This window comes from Wasmannia auropunctata, unplaced genomic scaffold (assembly GCF_000956235.1).
Source record: "Wasmannia auropunctata unplaced genomic scaffold, wasmannia.A_1.0 LD334844.1, whole genome shotgun sequence".
Lineage (NCBI taxonomy): Eukaryota > Metazoa > Arthropoda > Insecta > Hymenoptera > Formicidae > Wasmannia > Wasmannia auropunctata.
Window position 1 is genome coordinate 15,938 of NW_012028046.1, and position 21,226 is coordinate 37,163.

A 21,226-nucleotide genomic window follows, 5' to 3' on the forward strand; every position below is an offset into this window, starting at 1 on the left:
AAATAATTCAAGTTAAAGTAGGTTTTATTTTGATTTATAGAGGTTTTCCGCAGCGGAGCGGAAGAGGATGAACAAAATTTTCGTCTTATAGAGATTTTCGAGTTGCAGAGGTTCGAGTTATCAAGGTTTGACTGTATAAATATTAATTAAAATTAATAAAATTATATTTTTGCATATACTCTGACTTTTTATTATAAGATGAAGAGTTCGGGGGTTGGGGGAGGTCTTCGTCCCTCCCACCCAGTAGGTAATATTGGCGCAGGCATGGGGGAGGTGTAGGGGAGAGGAATTCTGCTCCCGGTTATCACATAGTTAATATCTATTGTAGAAATAGAAATCAATTCTCTAACGATGTGCCGAGTTAAAGCAACACATGCTTTAATGCTTCTACTTGTGATTCTTAATACCTCTCGTCTTACTTTGCGTATAAGGCTCTTGCTGATATCTTTTCGGTATTTATTATTTTTAGTATGTTGTAGACTCATCCATTTAATAAGCCGAAGATTTAGGCCTATTTTCACAATGTATGGTTACCTAAAGGTTAAAAATTACCAAGAAGTTTATTGTTTAATAACGTTTGATTAGCACTTAACCATCAAGCCAACTCAACTGATGTACACGTAACCTTTAGTTTATTTGACTATAAGCTTATGAAAGTGTGTTTTAGTAAACTTTCAAGTTTTAGTTAACCTAGCTTTTTCATTAACCATATATTATGAAACTGAAATTTATCGTGTATTTTTTATAATTTTTTCATGACTTACTTTCATGACCATAAAGTGTGCTTAAAAGCATTTTTTAATACTGTAACTGTCATCCGTTTACTTTTAAAATATTACGCACAAATCTTCGGCCAAAATACAATACAATTCGCCGAAATAGATCAATTTAATTGAATTAGATACGCGACACTTGGACTAATTGCGCGGTATGCGGTGGCGCGGGCGGCGGCAAACGTCATGAGCAGTCACGCAGTCTTCTTAAAATAAAAAATGGCAGAGATGACCAAAATAAAGAACAGAATAAATCGAACAAAGAGACTCGCATTTGTAGATAAATTATTTTCAACATATTTTTCGCTTATAAATCACAAAAAGGGAAAAAAGTAACCAAATTTGAAAAATATGACTAAAAGTGACCTCTAAAAAAAAGTGACAAAAAGGGGAAAGTGAGTCGCTAGCAGTAATTATAAATCAAAGAGAATAATGAAAATTAAGGTAGACGAGAGTGGGCATAAAAGAGTCATGTTTTGAAAGAGCCATTTCGTATTTCAACTAAATGTAGCTAAATAAAAATTTAAAAATACTTTTATTTAATAGCAACACTGAAACTACAACATCTATAGGCATTTGACAGTCAACGCCAAAACAGCGCTGTTGTAATGAAAGGTGAAAGATTATTATGACAAAAAATGTGCATTAAATTTCTGTGTCTTTTGAATTTATTTGTAATTAACTTTTAGAAAAAGTATTTTTTAAATAAAATGCTATATACATTAACGTAACTAAAAACATAGTTACCAATTCTGTTGTTTGTTTTAATTTATCAGATATTTAACATGATCATTTGCGATGAGATTTTTGACACAATGTTATGAAAGGAGCCGATAGTCGATAAATATTGATAGTTATAAAAAACACCAGCTCTTTTATTGCCACTTTATCTAGTTCCTTTATTGCATACCTATTGTGAATAATTTTTCCAATATTTTTGCATATATAGAACAATTTATAGGTTATATTGATGTTATTAATGAATTATTATTAATGAATTTCATTCTGTTCAAATTGGATTCAAAATATCTTTAGACAATATCAAAGATAAGCTAAAGAAAAGAAAACGATTTTCTGCTGCTATCATACAGGAAGCTGTTAAAGAAATTAACGGTGGCTTTTTCAAAACCACGTTGTATCAAAAGAGCCGAATTCCCTAGTTTTAAAAAAGGTTTCTTTTATTAAATCAATCTTGTAGATAAATAAGTACTGTTATGTCGCAAAGCAATTTTATTTCATTAATATTAGATTGAATTTTTTTTTTCATATTTTGAAAAAAAAACTGGTTCTTTCATGCCCACTCTCCCCCATAATGTTAAGGTGTAAAATACACCCCGCGTGAATAATTGTGTTAAAAAGAACCACGTGAGTAATATCTAATCGCGCGTCACATAATCTTTACTGCGACCTGATAAACACTCCCTCTCATTTGCTTCCTCCCTCTTCCCGTCTTCCTCCTCTCTTTATTCACCTTCCTTCTTTTTTCCCCCTCTTTTTTCGTATACGTTCGGACCGGGGTCACCGTAAAGGTGCAAATTCATGAGACGCTCGTTTTAGGGCGAATTCACACCTTGACAGAAAAGCGGAAAACAGAAAAGCAAAAGCCAATCAGAACTCGTGTTGATAGTCAATAGTTTTTGCTTTCTGCTTTTCTTGCTACTAGTGCGAGTTCTGATTGGCTTCTGCTTTTTTGTTTTCCGCTTTTCTGTCAAGGTGTGAATTCGCCCTTAGTGTTAGAGCCATGGCACATAGAAGAACTTAAGCAGTAAAGAAATCAACATGTTGGATTTTTGGTAATCACGTGACTTTGACTTTGACGCTAGCATCAAAAAAAGAAGCTGGATTTTCTCAGCTTCAGCGTCAAAGGTTGTTGCTGTTTTGTTCTAAACATTTTAGATACGAATGATACGATTGAACTTTTAACGTTAAACGTTAAACTTGATATTGCCGCTTTTCGTGCAAGCCAACTATAATCACGTAATTTTGACGCCAAAAATGAGCGTTGAGCGTCAGCATGAAAAGGCACCTTAATCGTATGAAATGACAGTTGGGATCGAGCATTAAAATATTTATTAATAGCTCTATAGCCGCGTACACGAGTAACGTGTGCTGGCTTGCATCGGCCACATCAAAAATCGCGTCTTCTTCCGTGAAACTTTTCCATCATTACTTCTTGTTAGAATCTCGCGATATTTCCACCACGGAAAATGAAGACTCATGTTCCTGCAGGAGTTCATCGACATCGCCACGCGACCGTGTGGCTCTATTACCCTCCGCCGCGGCGGTCTGGCATCGCTCTCGTTCGCGACGTCTCGTTATTCGTCAATTAATATCCGCCACGCATGTGAAACGTTCACATCTCTACTAGTCATCAGCGGCACACGATGCATTGTTTTTTCTTTTTGCTGGATTGCTTGCATTTTAGTAAATCACTAGAAATTCAACGTTCGGTGTGGTGCAATTCTAGTTATTTACTGAAATGCAAGCAATCCAGCAGGAAAACATGCATCGTGTGCCGCTGGTTTAACGGGAGCGGTCGCTTTATTATCTTCTATTACGAGCGAGATACACCGTAATATGCATTTTAGAGATTAAAATGGGTAGAGAACTGATCGGGTTTTATTCGATGAAGTACAAACAAGTTAAATTGAAGGTTCATTCGCTGAACGGGAGCTAACTATTCCAGATCGAGAGAGCTAGATCTTTGTACAAAGGAAAAAAAAAAAAATAATTTCATTAAATAATGACCAATAACACGACGCATTCTGATGTCGAAAATACGATTGGCCTATCTTTAGAAAAAAAGAAAGAAGATGAAGATCGATATATGTTGTAATAATCTGTTTATAAATAAAATGAGTAATTGATTGCGAGTCGAAAAGGATGGGTAAAATAAACCGATTTTGGCCATCGCAGAGATAAGTAAAAACAGTATGCTTTTTTTTGTAATTTTTGAATTGTTAAATTTGATTCTGATCATTAAAAATGTTTAATTTGTCGGAAAAATATTAAAATCAGCATATGAAGCTGTTAAACATTTAAGAAGCTATTATAAGAATGACATGTTAATAAATGTATGTAAGACTGCATAGTGAAATAAATATTAGTAACAAGGGACCCATACAAGGTGCACAATTGCTACAGCATAGAGAAAATTATCCAAGCATCTTGACTCCCTTTGAATCACTTTTCACCCAAAAACTAGACCGGAACTAAAATAAATATAAATAATAAAATAAATTTTATTTTTTTTTATTTTTCGATGCCTATCGTAGGCATATCTTGACTCCCTTTGGATCACTTTCCACCCAAAAACTAGACCGGAAATAAAATAAATATTGTGTGTGTGTGTAGTTTTATTCTAAAGCATTATTTGAAAATTTGTTATTACAAAGAGAATTACTTCATCCTTTATTATACATCCAGACAATATAATAATTCACATAACAGAGGAATTATATCTACCTTTGCAATTGCCGTAATGTCTATCGTAAACAACGCAGTTGTTTAAACATTTTGTATTTTCTATCGACTTCGTCATTAACCGATCGTGCTGTCAAGCTTCGTCCCCGCTTACGGTTACTAATAAAATCCAGAATAATGTCGAATGTTAGTCACGAGATTCGATACCGATAATGTGCCGAAAGAAAATGTGATTGTGACTAATAAAGCACGGCTAACCAGCCATATATAGAGCAAATCGGACCGAGGTGTCGTTGTGTACGATCATACGATGGCGCGCAGTTCACTTGAACCGAGAACACCTGCGCACACCTGTTAACACCTCTTGCGCTTGAAACATTGCGAGACGGAAATGACATTGGCACGCGCCACAGGTGTACCGTTTTATGTTTACACATCTCACGGCTGTCGAAAATAGCACAGACATTACAAGAGATCGACCAAAGCGCGAGCGAATGAATCAATTCAACACTCGCGACGGAACTTCAAATTCGAAAAGTACTCGAAAAAAAAAAAACTTGTTAGAATAAAGGTAAAACCGGAATAATACGAAAAAGTATCTCAACTGTAAATTTGACTAGAAAAAGTTTTTTTAAAAACAGCACAAAAAAGATGCGACAACATAACGTAAATATTTGATAAAATAATTAGAAATAAAAGTAAAATTATTAACAAATTATGTAATTGTGTAGCTCGCTTAATTCATACAATATAAAACTATTTGTGAAACTTGTTTGTACAAAAAGTAAGAAATATACATATGTGTATAGGTATGTATATGTATACACATATGTATGTACACCTATATTATAATCGTTTTCAAAAAGATCTTTCTTTTTTTTATCTGTTCGTTATTTAATGCCAATTTTATGACACGTTCATATAGAGGTCATAAATATAAACACACAAACTAAATTTACGTATGTGACACAGGACACATTAACGATTATTTGAACTTCGCGCGTTTTTGGATACTGAAGATATTGGAACGATATTCGCAGTTGTGCTACAGTTTATGACTATTAGCAGTCTATATTTAAATAGTTAAAATAATAGACAGATGTTTACTCGATCAATTTTAATTTATTCAAATTCTAATTGGATTAAATTTTATTCGTACGCATAACAACAATAGGTATTTGTGTATGTGAGAAACTGACTGAGATTAACTTGTGCAAAGTCAAGTTATTCGAAAACAAGCTGCACGTGTGTCTATTGTAATTTATTATACCTCGTTTCGTCCATGAATAGCAATTTCCTATGACAAATATACATGTTACATGTGCAAGAAGATTACGCGACGCGACAAATCAATGCATAATTACGATAAACGAGAGTTAGGATACGCGCTATATAATGTAGAAAGTTATTGATTTGTAGTAGAACTCTTATTACACACGAAAAAATTTAATACAAATATTTTGAGAGATAAAATATTTAAACGCTAAAGGACAGACGATTAATTTATAAAAAGACTCTTTACATTCATGAATTTATTTATTCTATTTCCATAAAAAATATAAAAAACTGACTCCAAATTCAATCAAGACTTGACTTGATTCCCATTATTTAATCGACATACTTTATATTCTATACAGGGCGTTCCATTTTAATTTCTCCAGGTAAATATCTCGAAGAAGTTCACACACACACACGCGCGCGCGCGCGCGCACAGAAACACACAGTTGCTTTGCAAAAAAAAATACGAGTATGTAAAAATTGCATATTTGTTAATAAAAGCAATTGTGTATTTGCCAATCGATTTATCTTATTCTGTGCATAAAAGTATTAAGGTACAATTATCAAGAAATCAATAATTTACGAGATATTTCATATTTTATTGTGTCGAAATATGGCATGCTAAAGTAATTAAATATTTCATAAAGTATTGATTTTTCGATAACTTTATCTTTACTTTTATATGCGGAATAATTAGAAAAATCATATTATTTAAAAGAAATCATACCATTCCATTTAAAAAAATAGAGTGACTTCCATGTCTTGAAAAATCAATTTTTTTGTGAAATTGATTTTATCATTATTTGTTCCCCCTTCATATCACCTACAACTTTTATCTGAAACTTTTTTCGTATCTTGCGTATTCTTCGAGATATTTGTCTGGGGAAATTAAAATAGGACATTAATATGGCCCACCCTGTATATACATAGAATATAGTGTGTGTATACATATACGTATATGTATATATATAAAATTTCTCTCTCTATATATAGAGAAATTAATATTCTTCGAATAATAATATCTCTTAATTTATTACATCTCAGTTTGCTTTTCATTGCTTGCAAAAATTGTCATCCTCGATCATATATAAAATGACAAATAATTATTCTGAAGAGTCGTCAACTCTCGACTGTTGTCAAAATGCATTCGCGTCATACTTGGCAATTAAAATGTGCTGCCTTAGAAAGAGAGAGATAAGCAAACTTAGCCAAGGATCGCAGGATTTCGCGGCGTCGCGACAACGCAGGCCAGATTTATTTTCACGATCAACCGTTATTGTTATTATCGCTTTCGTGACGCAAGTTACGCGCTTCGCTGACAATGAGAGGAATATTCCGCTGGACTTTCGACTAGCACAGAGGGAAGCAGAGAGAGAAGTAAAGAGAGAGGGGAGGAAGAAGGGGTGAAAGAGAGAGAGAGAGAGAGAGAGAGAGAGATATGGACGGGGGAGCGGTGTACAAACATTACTAGAGAATCGTCGCGAATGATGATGGGAATGAGAAGAAACGGACATCGAGTAAAAAGAGAAAAAAACATCCTTTCTATTATTGATAATAAGCGTATAACACACAAGCTGTATTATTGCCGCACTGGAATCACAACAAATAGTGATTTTCGAAGAGCGACAATCGTTCGCGTTCTAAGATAACAAATGACCGATAAAGAATATCGTTGGACGATTTATTTTCTCAGTAACGTAAAAGAAGCAATACACTGTTAAATCTATATAGTGTCAAATTTAACCCTATTTAAGTCGCCACTGCTTCTACTCAGTATATAGTTATTTTTAACTAAAACAGTATAGTTATTTTTAAATAAAACGATGCAATTTAACCCAAATCTGGGTTAAATTTGAACTGTTTTAAATTATTCAACTCCATTGTTTTAGTTAAAAATAACTAATTATTAAGTAGGAGCAGTGGCGACTTAAATAAGATTAAATTTGACACTATAGATTTAACAGTATACAATTGGAAAATTTGTATTAATATGTTTTATATGTCTCAGATAGTTTACTCTCAATTTTTATGTTAATTTAACACAAGATAAATATGTTATATAAATGTTAGAAAATAACATAAATATTATATAAAAAATTAACAACAAAATATGTAACACTTTTGATGAAATTTGGAAGTAAATTGAGAAAATATTTCTTAAAATTACATTCACAATATGTTAAATTAATACATACATTTTATTTATCTTAGATTTGTTTTAAAACTACTATTATTTTTATATTATTTCAGTTCATTTATCATAAATTATTTTAACACTAAGAAATGTCGAATATCAATTTTACACAAAATATTTAAATATCACAATCACATTATATTAAATTAATACTCTATAGTATATTAAAAATTTATATCACAAAAATTTTAAATAAATTAAATAAAATTAAGAATCAACTTCAACACAAAATATTTTTTTCTGTGTAATAATGGTCTTCAAAAAAGGGTTGATTATCTAACGATATCTAATTAATTGAGAAAAATTCGAAGAAAATACTCTTCTATATACATTTTAGAGAAGATGAATCTTTCAAATATAATAAATCGGTATAATAATAAAAACGTTGAATAAACAAAGAGATTAGACTCACCTTTAGTTGATGCATCTGTTGTTCGTGCAGTTCAGCTAATTGTCGTTCCTGGGCGTGATACTGTTGCCGGAGAATCTGCTGTTGGAGCTGATGATGTTGCTGTAGCTGGAAACAAATCCAGATATCTCAAGGGTAATGTAACATCCTTAGCTAAAAACTAAATTATATCAAAAAGTATCTAAAGCTTGAGTAATCAATTTGATTAAGTGAAACATTGTCGACACAAGTCGCTGGCTAGTCACACATTTCTCTTCTTTCAACTGAAATCGTCACAAAGCGTTCCTGTCCACGATATGAGAGTTTTTTTTTTCATATTGTAGTATATTAATTTATAGCAGGCACTTATTTTTTTTCGATTCGCGGAGAATAAAGGAGTCTTTCGATAAAAAAAAAAGGGAATAAATGGAGATGCACATTTATGCACGGAGCTTTTCAATATGTCTCTGAATAAAAGCTTTTGTCGCACACGTCGAGTGGAAATGCGAAAGTATGCATAGCGACGATGCTGCCGGTGCCAGTGCAAAGTTTCACGCTAACATGGCGCGCATCCGACACGTTTAATCCAATTCACCATGTCTCTCGAATGTTTTTCGTTGCCATTGTCATTCGTCGCACGTGGGCGACTTTGAGTCGCCTTTTCTCAGAAGGAAATGCGTGGGTTGCTGACACAGAGACCAAAGCGATTTCGTCCAATTGGTTACGTCCGCGAATGAACGGACACGCTGTCACGCGATTCTCGTGCATGCGTTGCACTTTTTGCAAGCACGCATCAAAAATCGAACACGTTATTATCCGCTTTGAAATCAGAGTTGCGTTGGTTCTAAAATTAATGAGCGAGACAAGATTCCAGAACTTTAGAATTTTTGTCTCGCTCTTGTAGCCATTCTAATTTCTGACTGACATTCCTGAAGTTAAATGAGATTTATTCTACAGTTTTAAAGAGGCAAATTATGTTTTTAAATAAAAAGACAATATTCGGGAATTTAGAAAACTACTCAATGAATTTGTTTGAATTGAATTTTATACATGTAATTACATAATGTTACGTTTGATAAAAAAAAATATTAATTTTAATTTTTTGTGCGAAAATGATATCATATATTGCTGCTTGTATTTGCAATTCGTGATGCATATCTCCATGATTTGTACGATTTACGTTCGTACACAGTCTAATTTAAAAAATCAAAAAATTATATTATAAAATAGCATTGTAATTATAGCTTTTTCTCGAGTATCTTTCAAATCACTACATTTCTTAAGTCATTTTAAAAATTGACAATTTTTCTCAAAATTCATTCTTTTTTTTATTAAAAAAAATAAAACACAAATAAAAAATAGCTCGAAAGATTGTAGAGAATGGCATAAAAGATTATTCATATCAATTTTCGTTTGAAAAATATTAAAATATATAGCTAATGTAAAAAAGTTGCAAATTTTACGTCAACGAATTTACGTGTTGAGAAAAACGTGTTAAAAATTTGAAGATAAAGATTTTCTAAAATAACATTTTTAAAAATAAATTTGCGCGCGCGCGTACACATACACACACACATTATATACATATCTAATATTTAATTATATACATTATTGGCCTCTTTAAAAATAAGATTTAACATTATTCGTCTCGTTAAAAATAAGATTTAAAAAATAAGGAATGATCAATATTTCAACAACTTCAACACAAAATTGATAAGAATAGCCTTTAATTATTCTTCTAGATGGGTTATAAGAAAGCAACAGTATTGATGATAATATAAATTGTTGAATTTAAAAGTCAATATATGAAATCTTCAAAACGACTATAAGCTGAATCAACTTTACAGTAACATTTTCCAATATAATGCACAAAATATATATTTACAAGTAATTATATACAGACATTGGATTTTCACAATTAATGTCATGAACTAATTAATTTAATATGAGATTATCGCGATTGACAGTTGAACATCATTTTGTCACATCATTCTGTCGTCATCATTCGCAATATTTGCATATCAATTCATTATAATCAAAGCTCATCGAATTCTGAAATTTTCAAATGAGTTTCAATACATCGCGAAAAAATATCAAATTGAATTGAAGTACTGAATTAATTATTTCAAAAGGACTAAAATTATGAAATGAATTTCACTGAACAATATAGAGCAAGGACTCTCGCATTTATTATGCCTCCGAACGAGAGTGCGATCTCAGGATGGAAAGGACACGCTCTTCGGATTACGGTGTTCGCAGTAGGATTTGGAATTTATGTCTTATTGTTCAAAAGGAAGGATTCATCTAGCGGAAGATGGAGCTTACGAAGAGCTCGAAAGACTCCAATCGAGCCAGATAACATTTCGAATACCGAAATGAAAGAGCTCAGGTATAATTATTTTCAAGAAAGAAACGCTTTACTTTATTTCGATGTCTTTCCTTTTCATTCTAAATTAAAAATGATCTTTTTACAAAAAATCCAAACGATATATCTGTTCAATTATCTGAATGATATCGTGTGTGTTTTACTCAGAGTTTTATCTAAATAAATTAAAATGCAGAATTTTTATTTCACCCCGATTCTTATTTAAACTTACATAAATTCATATTTGCTATAATTCGCTTTATTTAATAACATGTCCTTCTTCTTTTAATTTGCCAATTAATGTATCTCTGCATAATATTGTATATTTCATGTTTACTACATTCATGGACATTTATGTTTATGCTGCCTATTATCCCGATCAAAATTATTATTTATATTTATATTAATTATTATTATTTTATTTATACTTTTACATTTTGCAATCCTTGAAGTAAAATCATTCAATGTATATCGTGAAATACACATGTATGTGCAACGATGCACTATCGTTTCTTAGCAGTGATGACAGATCCATAGTGGCATATAATGGCGAAGTCTGTCCGATTTGTTTGGGAGTACCGAAGATTGGTGTGAAAGCTCCCTGCGGTCATTTGTTATGTGCGGAATGCTTGGCGAATTATTGTGATGTTAGAATCGCACCTGCACCACCACCTTGTCCGTTATGCAGAGCGCCGTTGAATTCAGTGGCCTTAGTCTGTGACTTTGTTAGTATAACGTGCACTTCTACTAGTCGAGAAAAGTGACACCTAGTGGTTAAAAAGTACAAAGAGAGATAAGCAAAAGGAGAAGAAGAAAGAAGAGGGAGAAAATGTAGAAAATATCGCTGATATAGAAAAAAAGATTCCCTATCTAACAGTTTCATTTCCTAATTGATAGCTATAGAAATGATGACGAAAGTAACAAGATTTTTATTTTATTTTCGATTATCTTATTCGGTCCTTTTTCTCTGGCTAGAAACAGTGATCAAAAGTTTAATATAAAAAAACTGTAAAAATTATTCGTATATCTATATATAAAAAAAAACTACAGATGTTACATTGGTTTGATTACAGGCTATTCTAGGTCCGAAAATGCTAGATCCAAATACTATCATGGTGCGAGATTGGATACGCGAGTATAATAATCATCGAGGTTTAATGACGTCGGTACGGTCGATTCTGACGACGCGACTTGTCCTTTTCTTTAATATCTTGACACTCTTTCTGATTGTCGGATTGATTGCCGCGAGACTTCAGGTTTTTGAAAAAATATAAATTTTTCTCTAAAAGTCTTACTGCAAAAAGTTATTTTTATTTGTCAGCGATAAAAAAAAGAAAGGAAATATACATTTATCGTTATATCGTCTTTTTCGAAGTGAACAATACATCCTTCGAAACTTACTGCAATTTATTATCTAACACGAATAAGAAACGGATAAAAAAAAAGCAATAATGAGGCACATAGTTTCATGTATGACAATGACAATACTAATACCCGATTCGACGCATACAGGTAATGCCTTGGGAAAATTGAATGTCCGTGTGCTTACATTACTAGTATCGATAATTGTGTTAATTATATGCGTCCAGTTCAAGAGCCAAGGTTAGTTGCAAGGCGAGCGAAATTTACTGCTATGCCTCAGAATATTACTGTTAGTAATTCTTAAGAACGTTAAAAAATTATAACACGCTGTTAAGTACATATTGAATAATATTATTCTCATTGTCGATCTTTCTTAAAAAATTATTAATTCCTTTTTTTTTTATTTTCAGAAAAAGTTTCAGACAAATTTATCTCAAGAGAGCAATCAAATGAATTATGTGAAGAGTAAAAATCTATAATTGGCATGCGACATTTTTGAATTATAATGTGTATATTTCGTGCGGAATAATTAATGACATCATTTATCAATGACATGATCAATATTGTCGATGCATTAATTGTCGATCCGAATAAAATTGTAAATCAAGCAAACTTTTTACGATTTTTTTTTACTTATTTTACTTATTTTTAAATATACGATATATCTGTAAGTATAAAAAATAACGTAAAATGTGCAAACATTTTATTTGAAAGTAAATTTTATTATAAACATTTATATATCTTTCATGTTTTCTTTGACTGTCCATAATAATATGTAAATTTAATAAAATCATATAACATATCATAAATATAGACATAACAGACATATGTAAAATAATATAATTGTACTCACTCTTCATATAGAAGATACATATAATAGAGTAATAATATCCACAAAAAATAAGAAAATTATATGGCAAACATATGTGAATTCATGCAATATACATAAATATGTATAAATAATAAATTTTAGGTAATCATAACATTTTTCCCGAATTAAGAAATTATAACAGCTAACTTATTTGAAATTTAAACGTTATTTTAGAAACATTTTAATTCGATCATATACAAACAATACCATAATAAAAATCGATATTGTGAACTATTTATAATCGTCAATCGAAGATTGATACACGAGGCGAAGCACAAATGGCGCATTAAATTAATTCACATTGCTGCGTATCAATAGTATTGTGAATTCTGTCGTGGAAATACTCGCGACAAGGTAATCGCTCGTTCAAACGATGGATAATTGAATTATATTCGCTGAACGAATGCATTACGCAACAATACGTTCTCGCGCTCCAAAATTTCCGCCGGAGACGCTCGCCGACGATCATCGTCAGACGTATAGAATCGAGATACGCAATGTCCTTTAGTCCACGTGATTTTAATAACAAATTTCTTAAAAGAAAAAATTACGTAAAAAAAACTCGAATTAATTATCTATTATCATATCGCTTGAATTAAATATTATTAAATTAATATACAACGAATAATAGACAACTTTAATAGCTTCTATGAAATAGTGCTTAAGGGGTTATATGCCACCTTTGGGGTTTTAAAACGATACCTAAAATTTAGGATTTTTTTGTGAGTAAACAGATAACTTTATTTAAAATTTGCTTAGAGGATATTATTATACATATTTAAGAAACTAAAAAAATATTTTTTTATTTTTCTTATGTCCAAAAAATGGTGGCGCACTAGTCTACACTTGCGAAAAATCAATATTTTAAAAAACCCCTACATACTTCACTAGTCTTTAATATGTAAATAATAAAAATTCTTTGTATTTTGTTCAAGATCAAACCGTGTGCCTGGAATCTTGTACACTGATTTGAAGCTACAAAAAAAGGGATTCCGCAAGTAGGCCAGTGCGTCGCTATCTTGGATATAAAAAAATAAAAAATATTTCTTTTACCTTCTTATATACATATACTATATATATATATAGGTTATCCTACGTAAAGCGGATCAGTCATCTCAGAAATTTTTTAAATTTTGCACAAAGATAGTACTTTGGGAGAGAGAATTTTGTGCCAAAAGATTTTTTTATTTCAAAATTAATCGAGATATAAACAATTAAAAATTAGATCACTTTATTTTTCAAAAATTTATAACTCTGTTACTAATAATGCTAGCTAACTTCTTTTTTTTTAAATACGCTAAAAATGTTTTAGTTTACGGGAAAAAAATGAATATTTCAAAAAGGTTTTGTTTTCCATTGTTTATTTAACAATAACCTTTTTAACAAATTTTTTAACAATCGGGGAGAGAGTCGAAAAATCTGAAAAAATATTTTTTATATATATTACTTTCAGTTTTCCTACATTTTAGAAAAAAAAAACTCAAGAACATGTTTTGCCACGTTTTCGAGAAAAAAATTTTTTTAGTTCTCGATGTGGGGAAAATTTTTCGCCGCGAACAACATATAATACTATCAGTATAGTGGAAGTATTTTGTAAGTTTGGCTGTTTTGTAAGAGTCGCACGCTGAGAGTCGAAAGATTTTCTCCACATCGAGAACTAAAAAAATGTTTTTCTCGAAAATGAGACAAAACACGTTCTTGAATTGTTTTTCTAAAATGTAGGAAAACTGAAAGTATATAAATAATATTTTTTCAGATTTTTCGACTCTCTCCCCGATTGTTAAAAAATTTGTTAAAAAGTTTATTGTTAAATAGACAATGGAAAACAAAACCTTTTTGAAATATTCATTTTTTTCGCGTAAACTAGAACATTTTTAGCGTATTTAAAAAAAAAGAAGTTAGCCAGCATTATTAGTAACAGAGTTATGAATTTTTAAAAAATAAAGTAGTCTAATTTTTAAGTGTTTATATCTCGATTAATTTTGCAATAAAAAAATCCTTTGACATAAAATTCTATCTCCTAAAGTACTATCTTTTTATAAAATTAAAAAAATTTCTGAGAGATGACTAATCCACTTCACGTGAAATAGCCCATATATAAGTGGTGCACTGACCTACTTGCAAAATCCCTTTTTCTTGGAATCCTTTTTATTGTGTACACACACACACACGCATATACGCACAATAATGTCCTCTAAATAGATTTTTAATAAAGTTATCTATTTATCCATAAAAAATCCCAAACTTTGGTATCTTTTGAGGCCTCAAAGATGGTTTAACCTCTAAGAAAAAAAACAACTTCAAATTCATTTAAAAAATCTATCCTCAAAATTGTTAAAATACGTTGTTCATATACGAAAACTACAGTGTTATAGTATTTTAATATTTCCTTGTGCTTTTATTATGAAGAAGCTATTATTTTCATCGATTTGAGGTGAAATGTTTCCATCATGCTCGCTTGTTAGAAAATTAGCGAGAGAAATAACATCCAAAACTCTGAAGACCTGTTCTACATAAAGTATTTGTTTCGCACAAGTAAAATAATAAAAGATTATGACAACTTCGTTTAAAGAAGATAAATGTGTGCCAGCATTTTAAAACATTAAAACTAAATAAATTGTGCTAATACTATGCTATACCTATACCTATAATGGGTTTTTCTTATTTTATATATTTATATATACATATAAAAGAAAAATATAACAACAAACATGTATATTTTATATACCTATAAGAAAGCAGTTCGTTTTTATATTTGCAGGCAGGATTTAATTGCAATAGAATACTGCAATTGTAAAATATCACATGTATGAGATATATTTACTTTCCGACGGATTCTCCGCAGTGTTAAACCTGTCCTTCGCGGAAATATCGACGTCCTTGAACTTAATTGCGATGTAACTAAAGCGTGCACGATCGATCGAATTCAATCGAAACTCAGCTCGGCAATGGTAATCTAAACTTCGTTCTGTATTCCGAGTAAATTTCTGTAGTAACAGTTACCCGTTCGTTCATTTCAATAATATTCGTAAGAAAGTTATGGAATATGAATATACGATTGATATGCTACGCAGTGCGATACCTGCAGCTATTAACATGCAAATTAACTTCATTATATAAAAAAATTAAACATTTCTTAAATAACTCGGTTTACTAAAGAACCACCTTAATTCTATTTTTCTTATCTAAAACTACTAAATGTTCTAGTTTTTTCCTGTCGTCCTAATTGTAAGCTATATCAGAAGAATATTCAAAGGTCTTCAGCTTACAATTAGCTTTTATTACGAGGTATTTATTTACTACTCATTTTTCTGACGCTTTAAACATAACTCCTTTTAATTATGGAATATACAATGCAAATTGTTTTTCCGTCACGTCTAACTAATCATAAATTATAATGTAAATCATAATGTTACAAAAATGTATTAATTTTCTTACGAAAGTGATTACAATTCAATCTAAGAGAGATATTCATGCAACTTTAAACGTATATTTAAAAATCACTAAACGTTTTGGCATAAAGCCATTTTCAGTAGCCATTACAAAAATTTTATTTGTAAATTAACATACGCGTGCCCTTTTTTCTTTCTTAATTTCAATTTATTGCTAAATCTATGACTGTTTTATTAAAAATGAATTTATAATAAAAAATAAAAAGTTCCTTGTCAAAAAATTATTTCGCTTCGTCCTTCGACATGATGTATATATGCAAGGCTCTTAATTATGCTCAAATTGTTCATTTCATGAACGTTTTCTTGTTTTATTGTACAGAAGTTCCACGAAAGTTTTAGAGCGAGAATTAGAGCGAATTTGGCGAAACAATATTATATGTACATATTACGTGTATTTATACTTGCGTAAACGCATCGGTCGTACGTTACCTCGAGTATCTTCTGCTGTAACGCAGCATGCTGACCGTGCATGTTGGCGGTATCGGCGGCTGCAGCGTGATAAGCGCCGGAAGTCAAGGTGGCCGCGGCCGCGCCTCCTCCGCCACCGGCGCCCAAATCCCGCGGTCGCGGCATCGGAGAGCCCGGCGTGTCTCTAGCCATCTCTATGCACATGTAACAACAACAATATACGTCCGATAACATGTCTCGATGAGTGCCGCCGTCGTCGTCACCACTATGTTGGTGGACGATCGTTCTATAATGATGATGTGGTGCACCGATCATCTTTACGTTCGAACTTTCCGCGCGCGGATATCGATCGAATGCGTTCGCCCGCTGCGCGTAAACCCTCATAGTTTGTTTTTTTGTAGAATGCTTCTCGTCAGTCTCTTATCTCTCTCCCAACGACGTAATCATCAAGTGGATAAAAAATTAATGTTTTTCGTCCGGCAAATTAATCTCTAGAATTGAACTCTTACGATAATTTTGATGACGCGAGATAAATACACTGTGTCATCAAAATTATTTTTGATACACTTTATCTAGGGTAAACTAGGGTAAGATGGCCATAGTTTTTAAAATGCAAAAAACATTGTTATTTATGTTATTTTTGAATAGTGTTTGATATATCACTTCACTTGAACTTTAAAGTTACTAATATTATCGACATTAAAGAGAAAACACTTAATAGAAATGAAATATTATCAAAATATTACAACATGTGCATTGGCCATCTTACCTAACTTTTAGGGAAAAGATGGCCATGGTATTAAGGAATAATTGACCATACATATTTTATGTTAAAGATGTATGAAACATTTTATATAATAAATATATTTTTATATATTTAGTATAAATACATATATATCATTATATATATTGCCTGATATCGTGATGCTTTCTATAGAAACAATTTTACAGTACCAGTGCAGTTTAGTTTTTATAGAAAATCAGCAAAGTATACTGATGCTTTCTGCCTGCAAGCGTCATATAAATCGTTAAAAATAAAGTTAGTCAATTTTCTTAATTAATTTTTTCTCACTGTGCATACGTATATTAATTATATTTTATTGTTAATAGACATGACAGATTTTATAACCTCACTTTCTAACGTTATTTTTAATGATTCATATGACGCTTGCAGGTAGAAATCAGTAGATTTTGCCGTTTTTCTATAAAAGCTAACTACTGATATTGTAAAATTAATTGTTTCTACAGAAAGCAACGCGATATCAAACAAATACAAGATTCTAACCAAACTAACCTGATAATACTTACGAAGTAAATATTGCAATATTTACTGAAACTATAACAAAATCAAAGTGAAAAATCTTAATATTTTCTTTTGTTGCACAGTATCCACAATTAAAAAGTCAATTTATAGTAACCTCTCTCTCTCTGTCAGTTTATAATAAGTGACATTTCTTCTTAATGATGCTGCGTTTGTAAACCTGTGCCCTCTATCGTATTATCTTTGTTTAACATTCGATGAATAACGAGGATAAAATGATACATGGAGACACTCAGTAATGTTTCCAAACGCAGCTTGTTGGCCAACTTAACATAAAAAAAGTGGACCATCTTATCCGAACTGTAAAGGAAAGATGGCCATAGTATTTATAAATAAATAATGAAAATAAAAATACAAATAATAGGTCATATTATAATTTATGGATCTTTTATTGTGTGTGTACGTTGATTACGACAGCTTAACTGTAATTTATTTGATGTTATAGCAGCTTTTAGTGAACACATGTAAAACTTTGCCTACAGTTCGAAGTAAAAATATTATACAATATTAACATTATTGTTATTTTGAATAATGTACGCACATAAACTAATGTAAATACTGATTATCTTTGAGAATGATTTAGTGAAAAATGCACTATTTCGCAATTATTAGAGAAATTACAGCCTATGATCATCTTTTCCGTATAGCCATAATACCCTAGTTTACCCTATATGGACTAAAATATGCGATTCTAATTTGCGTGGGAAAAAAAGGTATTCGTCTTGTGGTCAATCGAGATTAGAAGTCGCAACACAATTGATATTAAACTCAATCTCACTTCAAAACACTCTCGTCGCATTCCTTTCGCTTTACCGTCGCTGAAAAATCGTTCGTAGTCTCACTTACTGACGTCTCTCATAATTTGTTATCAATACTCTTTCAATACACATAACATGATAAAAAAAAAAGTTCACTTCCTGTCACCTAAGCGTTGTTTTTCAATCGATATACAGAAATAACGATACGCCACAATATCGAACGCATAAATTATCGAAAAAAGAAAATCACTTGCATCCATATCTCATTTTAACTTGTGTTAAAACTCCTATGTACGATATTTAAGATTATTGTTAAAATGTCGCTGAGGTAGGAAATATTAGACTGAGAAATATGAAAATCCTCACGCATCAATGTTGGAAGAAGTTAAAGTGCCGCTCGTTCTCGAATCATTATAGTTTTCAAACCGTCCAAGTTTCTCAGAAACGCGCGATTATAGCAATCGCACCTTGCGTGTGGCGGGGCTGGTTTTTTTTCTACATTTCTTTTTCTGGGTATTTGGAAGGTTAATTTCGGAATGGCCTAATGGAGTCATGAGAAAGCGCGTCCCTCCTCTCTTCAATGGGTCTTCTCAAATCGCATCCGCGCGCTGGGGACACACCGTGTATTTTTCCGTTCACTCGCGATATCTCACGATGATCGTCGAAGAGGAAGATCGTAGAATTTTGACGTGGAATGCGCGGTTGCGCGTGTTGCTGTGGCGATGTTTATCGCTTTGATACTCGCTCGCGGCGCGATAGCGCGGCTATTTTTAGCATTTATTACGCGCGACGCACGCGTACGCGCCACACGAATGGCCACTTATCGCTCGCTTGATTTGCGGCTCGTGCGACTTTCCCATTTTTTTCTCTCTCTCTCTCTCTCTTTTCGCGCCTAGTCGCGCCATAGAAATTTGTTTTCAACTTTTACGTTCCCATCGCCACGCGTCCAAGAGTTTTAATTTAAAGGCTCACTTATAGAAAACACGAAATCACGATCCGAAATGGAGGAGCTCTCTCGAAGTGAAGGAAACCACCTGCAGCCACTCCGTTCGTGTGACGGCACCTTTCGTCGTCAGAGGTCCAAGTTCAAACGCTATCATGCACCGCTGTGCGGTTGTCGCCAATGTATGTTTGCCAATGTGTTTGTAAGCGTGTCACATAAAAAAAACAACGTTTCGCCAGAAACTTTTCTCCGTAAACAAATTACGAAATCTCAAGGTACACATGGGTATCGGTAAAATCACATTCACATATTCCAGATATTATGCTAAAAGTTATACAAGTTCACTTCAGCCGCTACGTTTTCACAATGCCACTCTGAAATTGCAAAATTATTGCCTCCCTACGCATTTTTATTATCGTCATCCGCATCAATCGCAGCAATCGTCCGGAGTGAGTTCTTTATTCCGGAGCGATCCTCATTAAAACCCGCGCGATCGTGATGATCGGAGCTTCACAGGTGGGACATCCGCGTCGCGACCGCAGTCTCTGTGATCCCGTCACGGCGCGGCGTGGCGCGCGGCGGCGGCGCGAGCGCGCGCGGCGCGCGTGCAGGAAACGACGGCGGAGAGACGAGGAGGAGAGGAGGAGCTTTATATACGCCGCTCGGCTCGGCAAAAGCAACGGTCAGCGCTAAATTTAGCTCGCACTGGAAGCGATTACGCGAGCCTGGGAGCGAAGATGAGGTGAGACAAAGAGGGAGAGACTATACGCGACGCGAGACCGAGGGGAAACCGAGCGGAGAGAACGCGAACGGCGAAATTACCCGCTCCGGTAGACGGATCGCGACTCACTACATAGCGCGACTCGCGATAATTTCTCATCATTCGCAGGGAGATGGGAGAATGCAGCGCGGCGCGCGGCACGCGGCGAGTCGCATCAAAGTGGGGAACCGCGGATATTGGCCAATCATCAATGTTGGTGACTCGCTGTTGGTCGCTTATTCACGTGTTCTCTTACTCGATTCTACAATGGCTGCGTTCAGCAGAAAAAGCGGCTTTGCAACGGCTGTTGTAAAATTCTTTAATATGATTGGTTTATACATTTAGATCCATGAAGAACTAAAGGCAAGAACCAATCATGTTAAAGAATCTCACAACAGTTGCAAAGCTGTTTTCTCTGCTGAACGCAGCCAATGTATAGAGTCCAGGGTTGTACATCTACGCGTAAAATATAATACTCTACTGTCTTGTTGGGTAGCTTGATCAGGACGGACATCTTCTATCCCGGTTGAAGTATTGCATCATTTTTTGAAAAGGGTGACAAAACCCGCCGGGTGTTTTGCTCGTGCATTGTAGATATACGTTTTGGAAGAACTTCGATTTTGTTCGTTACGTTTTGGAAGCACCTCAATTTTTTGTTTTTTTAACTCTCGATGACACACTTAATTGGGCTTGCCTTAAGGCGATGCTGGAAGGTAAAAATTACCGACAATTGCAGTTGGAACGATAACTTCAAAAATACTGAATGGAATTAAAATCGCTTTTACAGGATTGAAATAGACATAAAATGTAATGGGGCGAGCTATTTTTTTGTAGTGAAAACACAAAAATTAAAAATACCTTTTTTCGGGTCGTACAGCAATCTTAACCTATCATCTGACGTACACATGTCATTGGTATAAAAGTTCTGTA

General features: G+C 33.0%; 2 protein-coding genes across 15 annotated transcripts in view; one reads left to right on the forward strand and one right to left on the reverse strand.

The window, feature by feature from the left end:
- LOC105457976 (histone deacetylase 4) overlaps positions 1 to 21,226 on the reverse strand; it is a 147,851-nt gene that overhangs the window by 14,721 nt on the left and 111,904 nt on the right. For 4 of the 12 annotated variants that reach the window (XM_011702966.1, XM_011702968.1, XM_011702971.1 and 1 more), the window contains exons 4-5: positions 16,536 to 16,708; positions 8,081 to 8,185 (exon numbers count right to left, since the gene is read on the reverse strand). In XM_011702966.1, coding sequence (XP_011701268.1) covers positions 8,081 to 8,185; positions 16,536 to 16,708 — 278 coding nt within the window. Of the gene's footprint in view, positions 1 to 764; positions 826 to 8,080; positions 8,186 to 8,651; positions 8,718 to 16,535; positions 17,290 to 18,959; positions 20,118 to 21,226 lie in introns of those variants that run through there. The other 8 variants (XM_011702964.1, XM_011702963.1, XM_011702970.1 and 5 more) reach the window with 7 other exon arrangements.
- On the forward strand, positions 10,007 to 12,395 carry LOC105457975 (E3 ubiquitin-protein ligase RNF170-like). Of its 3 annotated transcripts, none has more exons than XM_011702962.1 (5): positions 10,007 to 10,445; positions 10,939 to 11,146; positions 11,495 to 11,587; positions 11,934 to 12,023; positions 12,194 to 12,395. In XM_011702962.1, exons 1-4 carry the CDS (start codon positions 10,204 to 10,206, stop codon positions 11,952 to 11,954), a joined length of 564 nt encoding a protein of 187 aa, XP_011701264.1. In that variant the 5' UTR covers positions 10,007 to 10,203; the 3' UTR covers positions 11,955 to 12,023; positions 12,194 to 12,395. The 3 variants fall into 3 exon arrangements, with proteins under 3 accessions (XP_011701264.1, XP_011701263.1, XP_011701262.1); XM_011702960.1 differs by having other exon boundaries at positions 10,008 to 10,445; positions 11,495 to 11,677; XM_011702961.1 differs by lacking the exons at positions 11,934 to 12,023; positions 12,194 to 12,395 and adding an exon at positions 11,797 to 11,926 and having other exon boundaries at positions 11,495 to 11,677.

Excerpts from the sequence above, each read along its gene's own strand:
- LOC105457975 (XM_011702960.1), top strand. The coding sequence starts at position 10,204 with ATGAATTTCACTGAACAATATAGAGCAAGGACTCTCGCATTTATTATG. Across the intron at positions 11,147-11,494 it reads TGGCCTTAGTCTGTGACTTT|GCTATTCTAGGTCCGAAAAT; the intron begins GTTAGTATAACG and ends GTTTGATTACAG. Across the intron at positions 11,678-11,933 it reads TGATTGCCGCGAGACTTCAG|GTAATGCCTTGGGAAAATTG; the intron begins GTTTTTGAAAAA and ends CGACGCATACAG.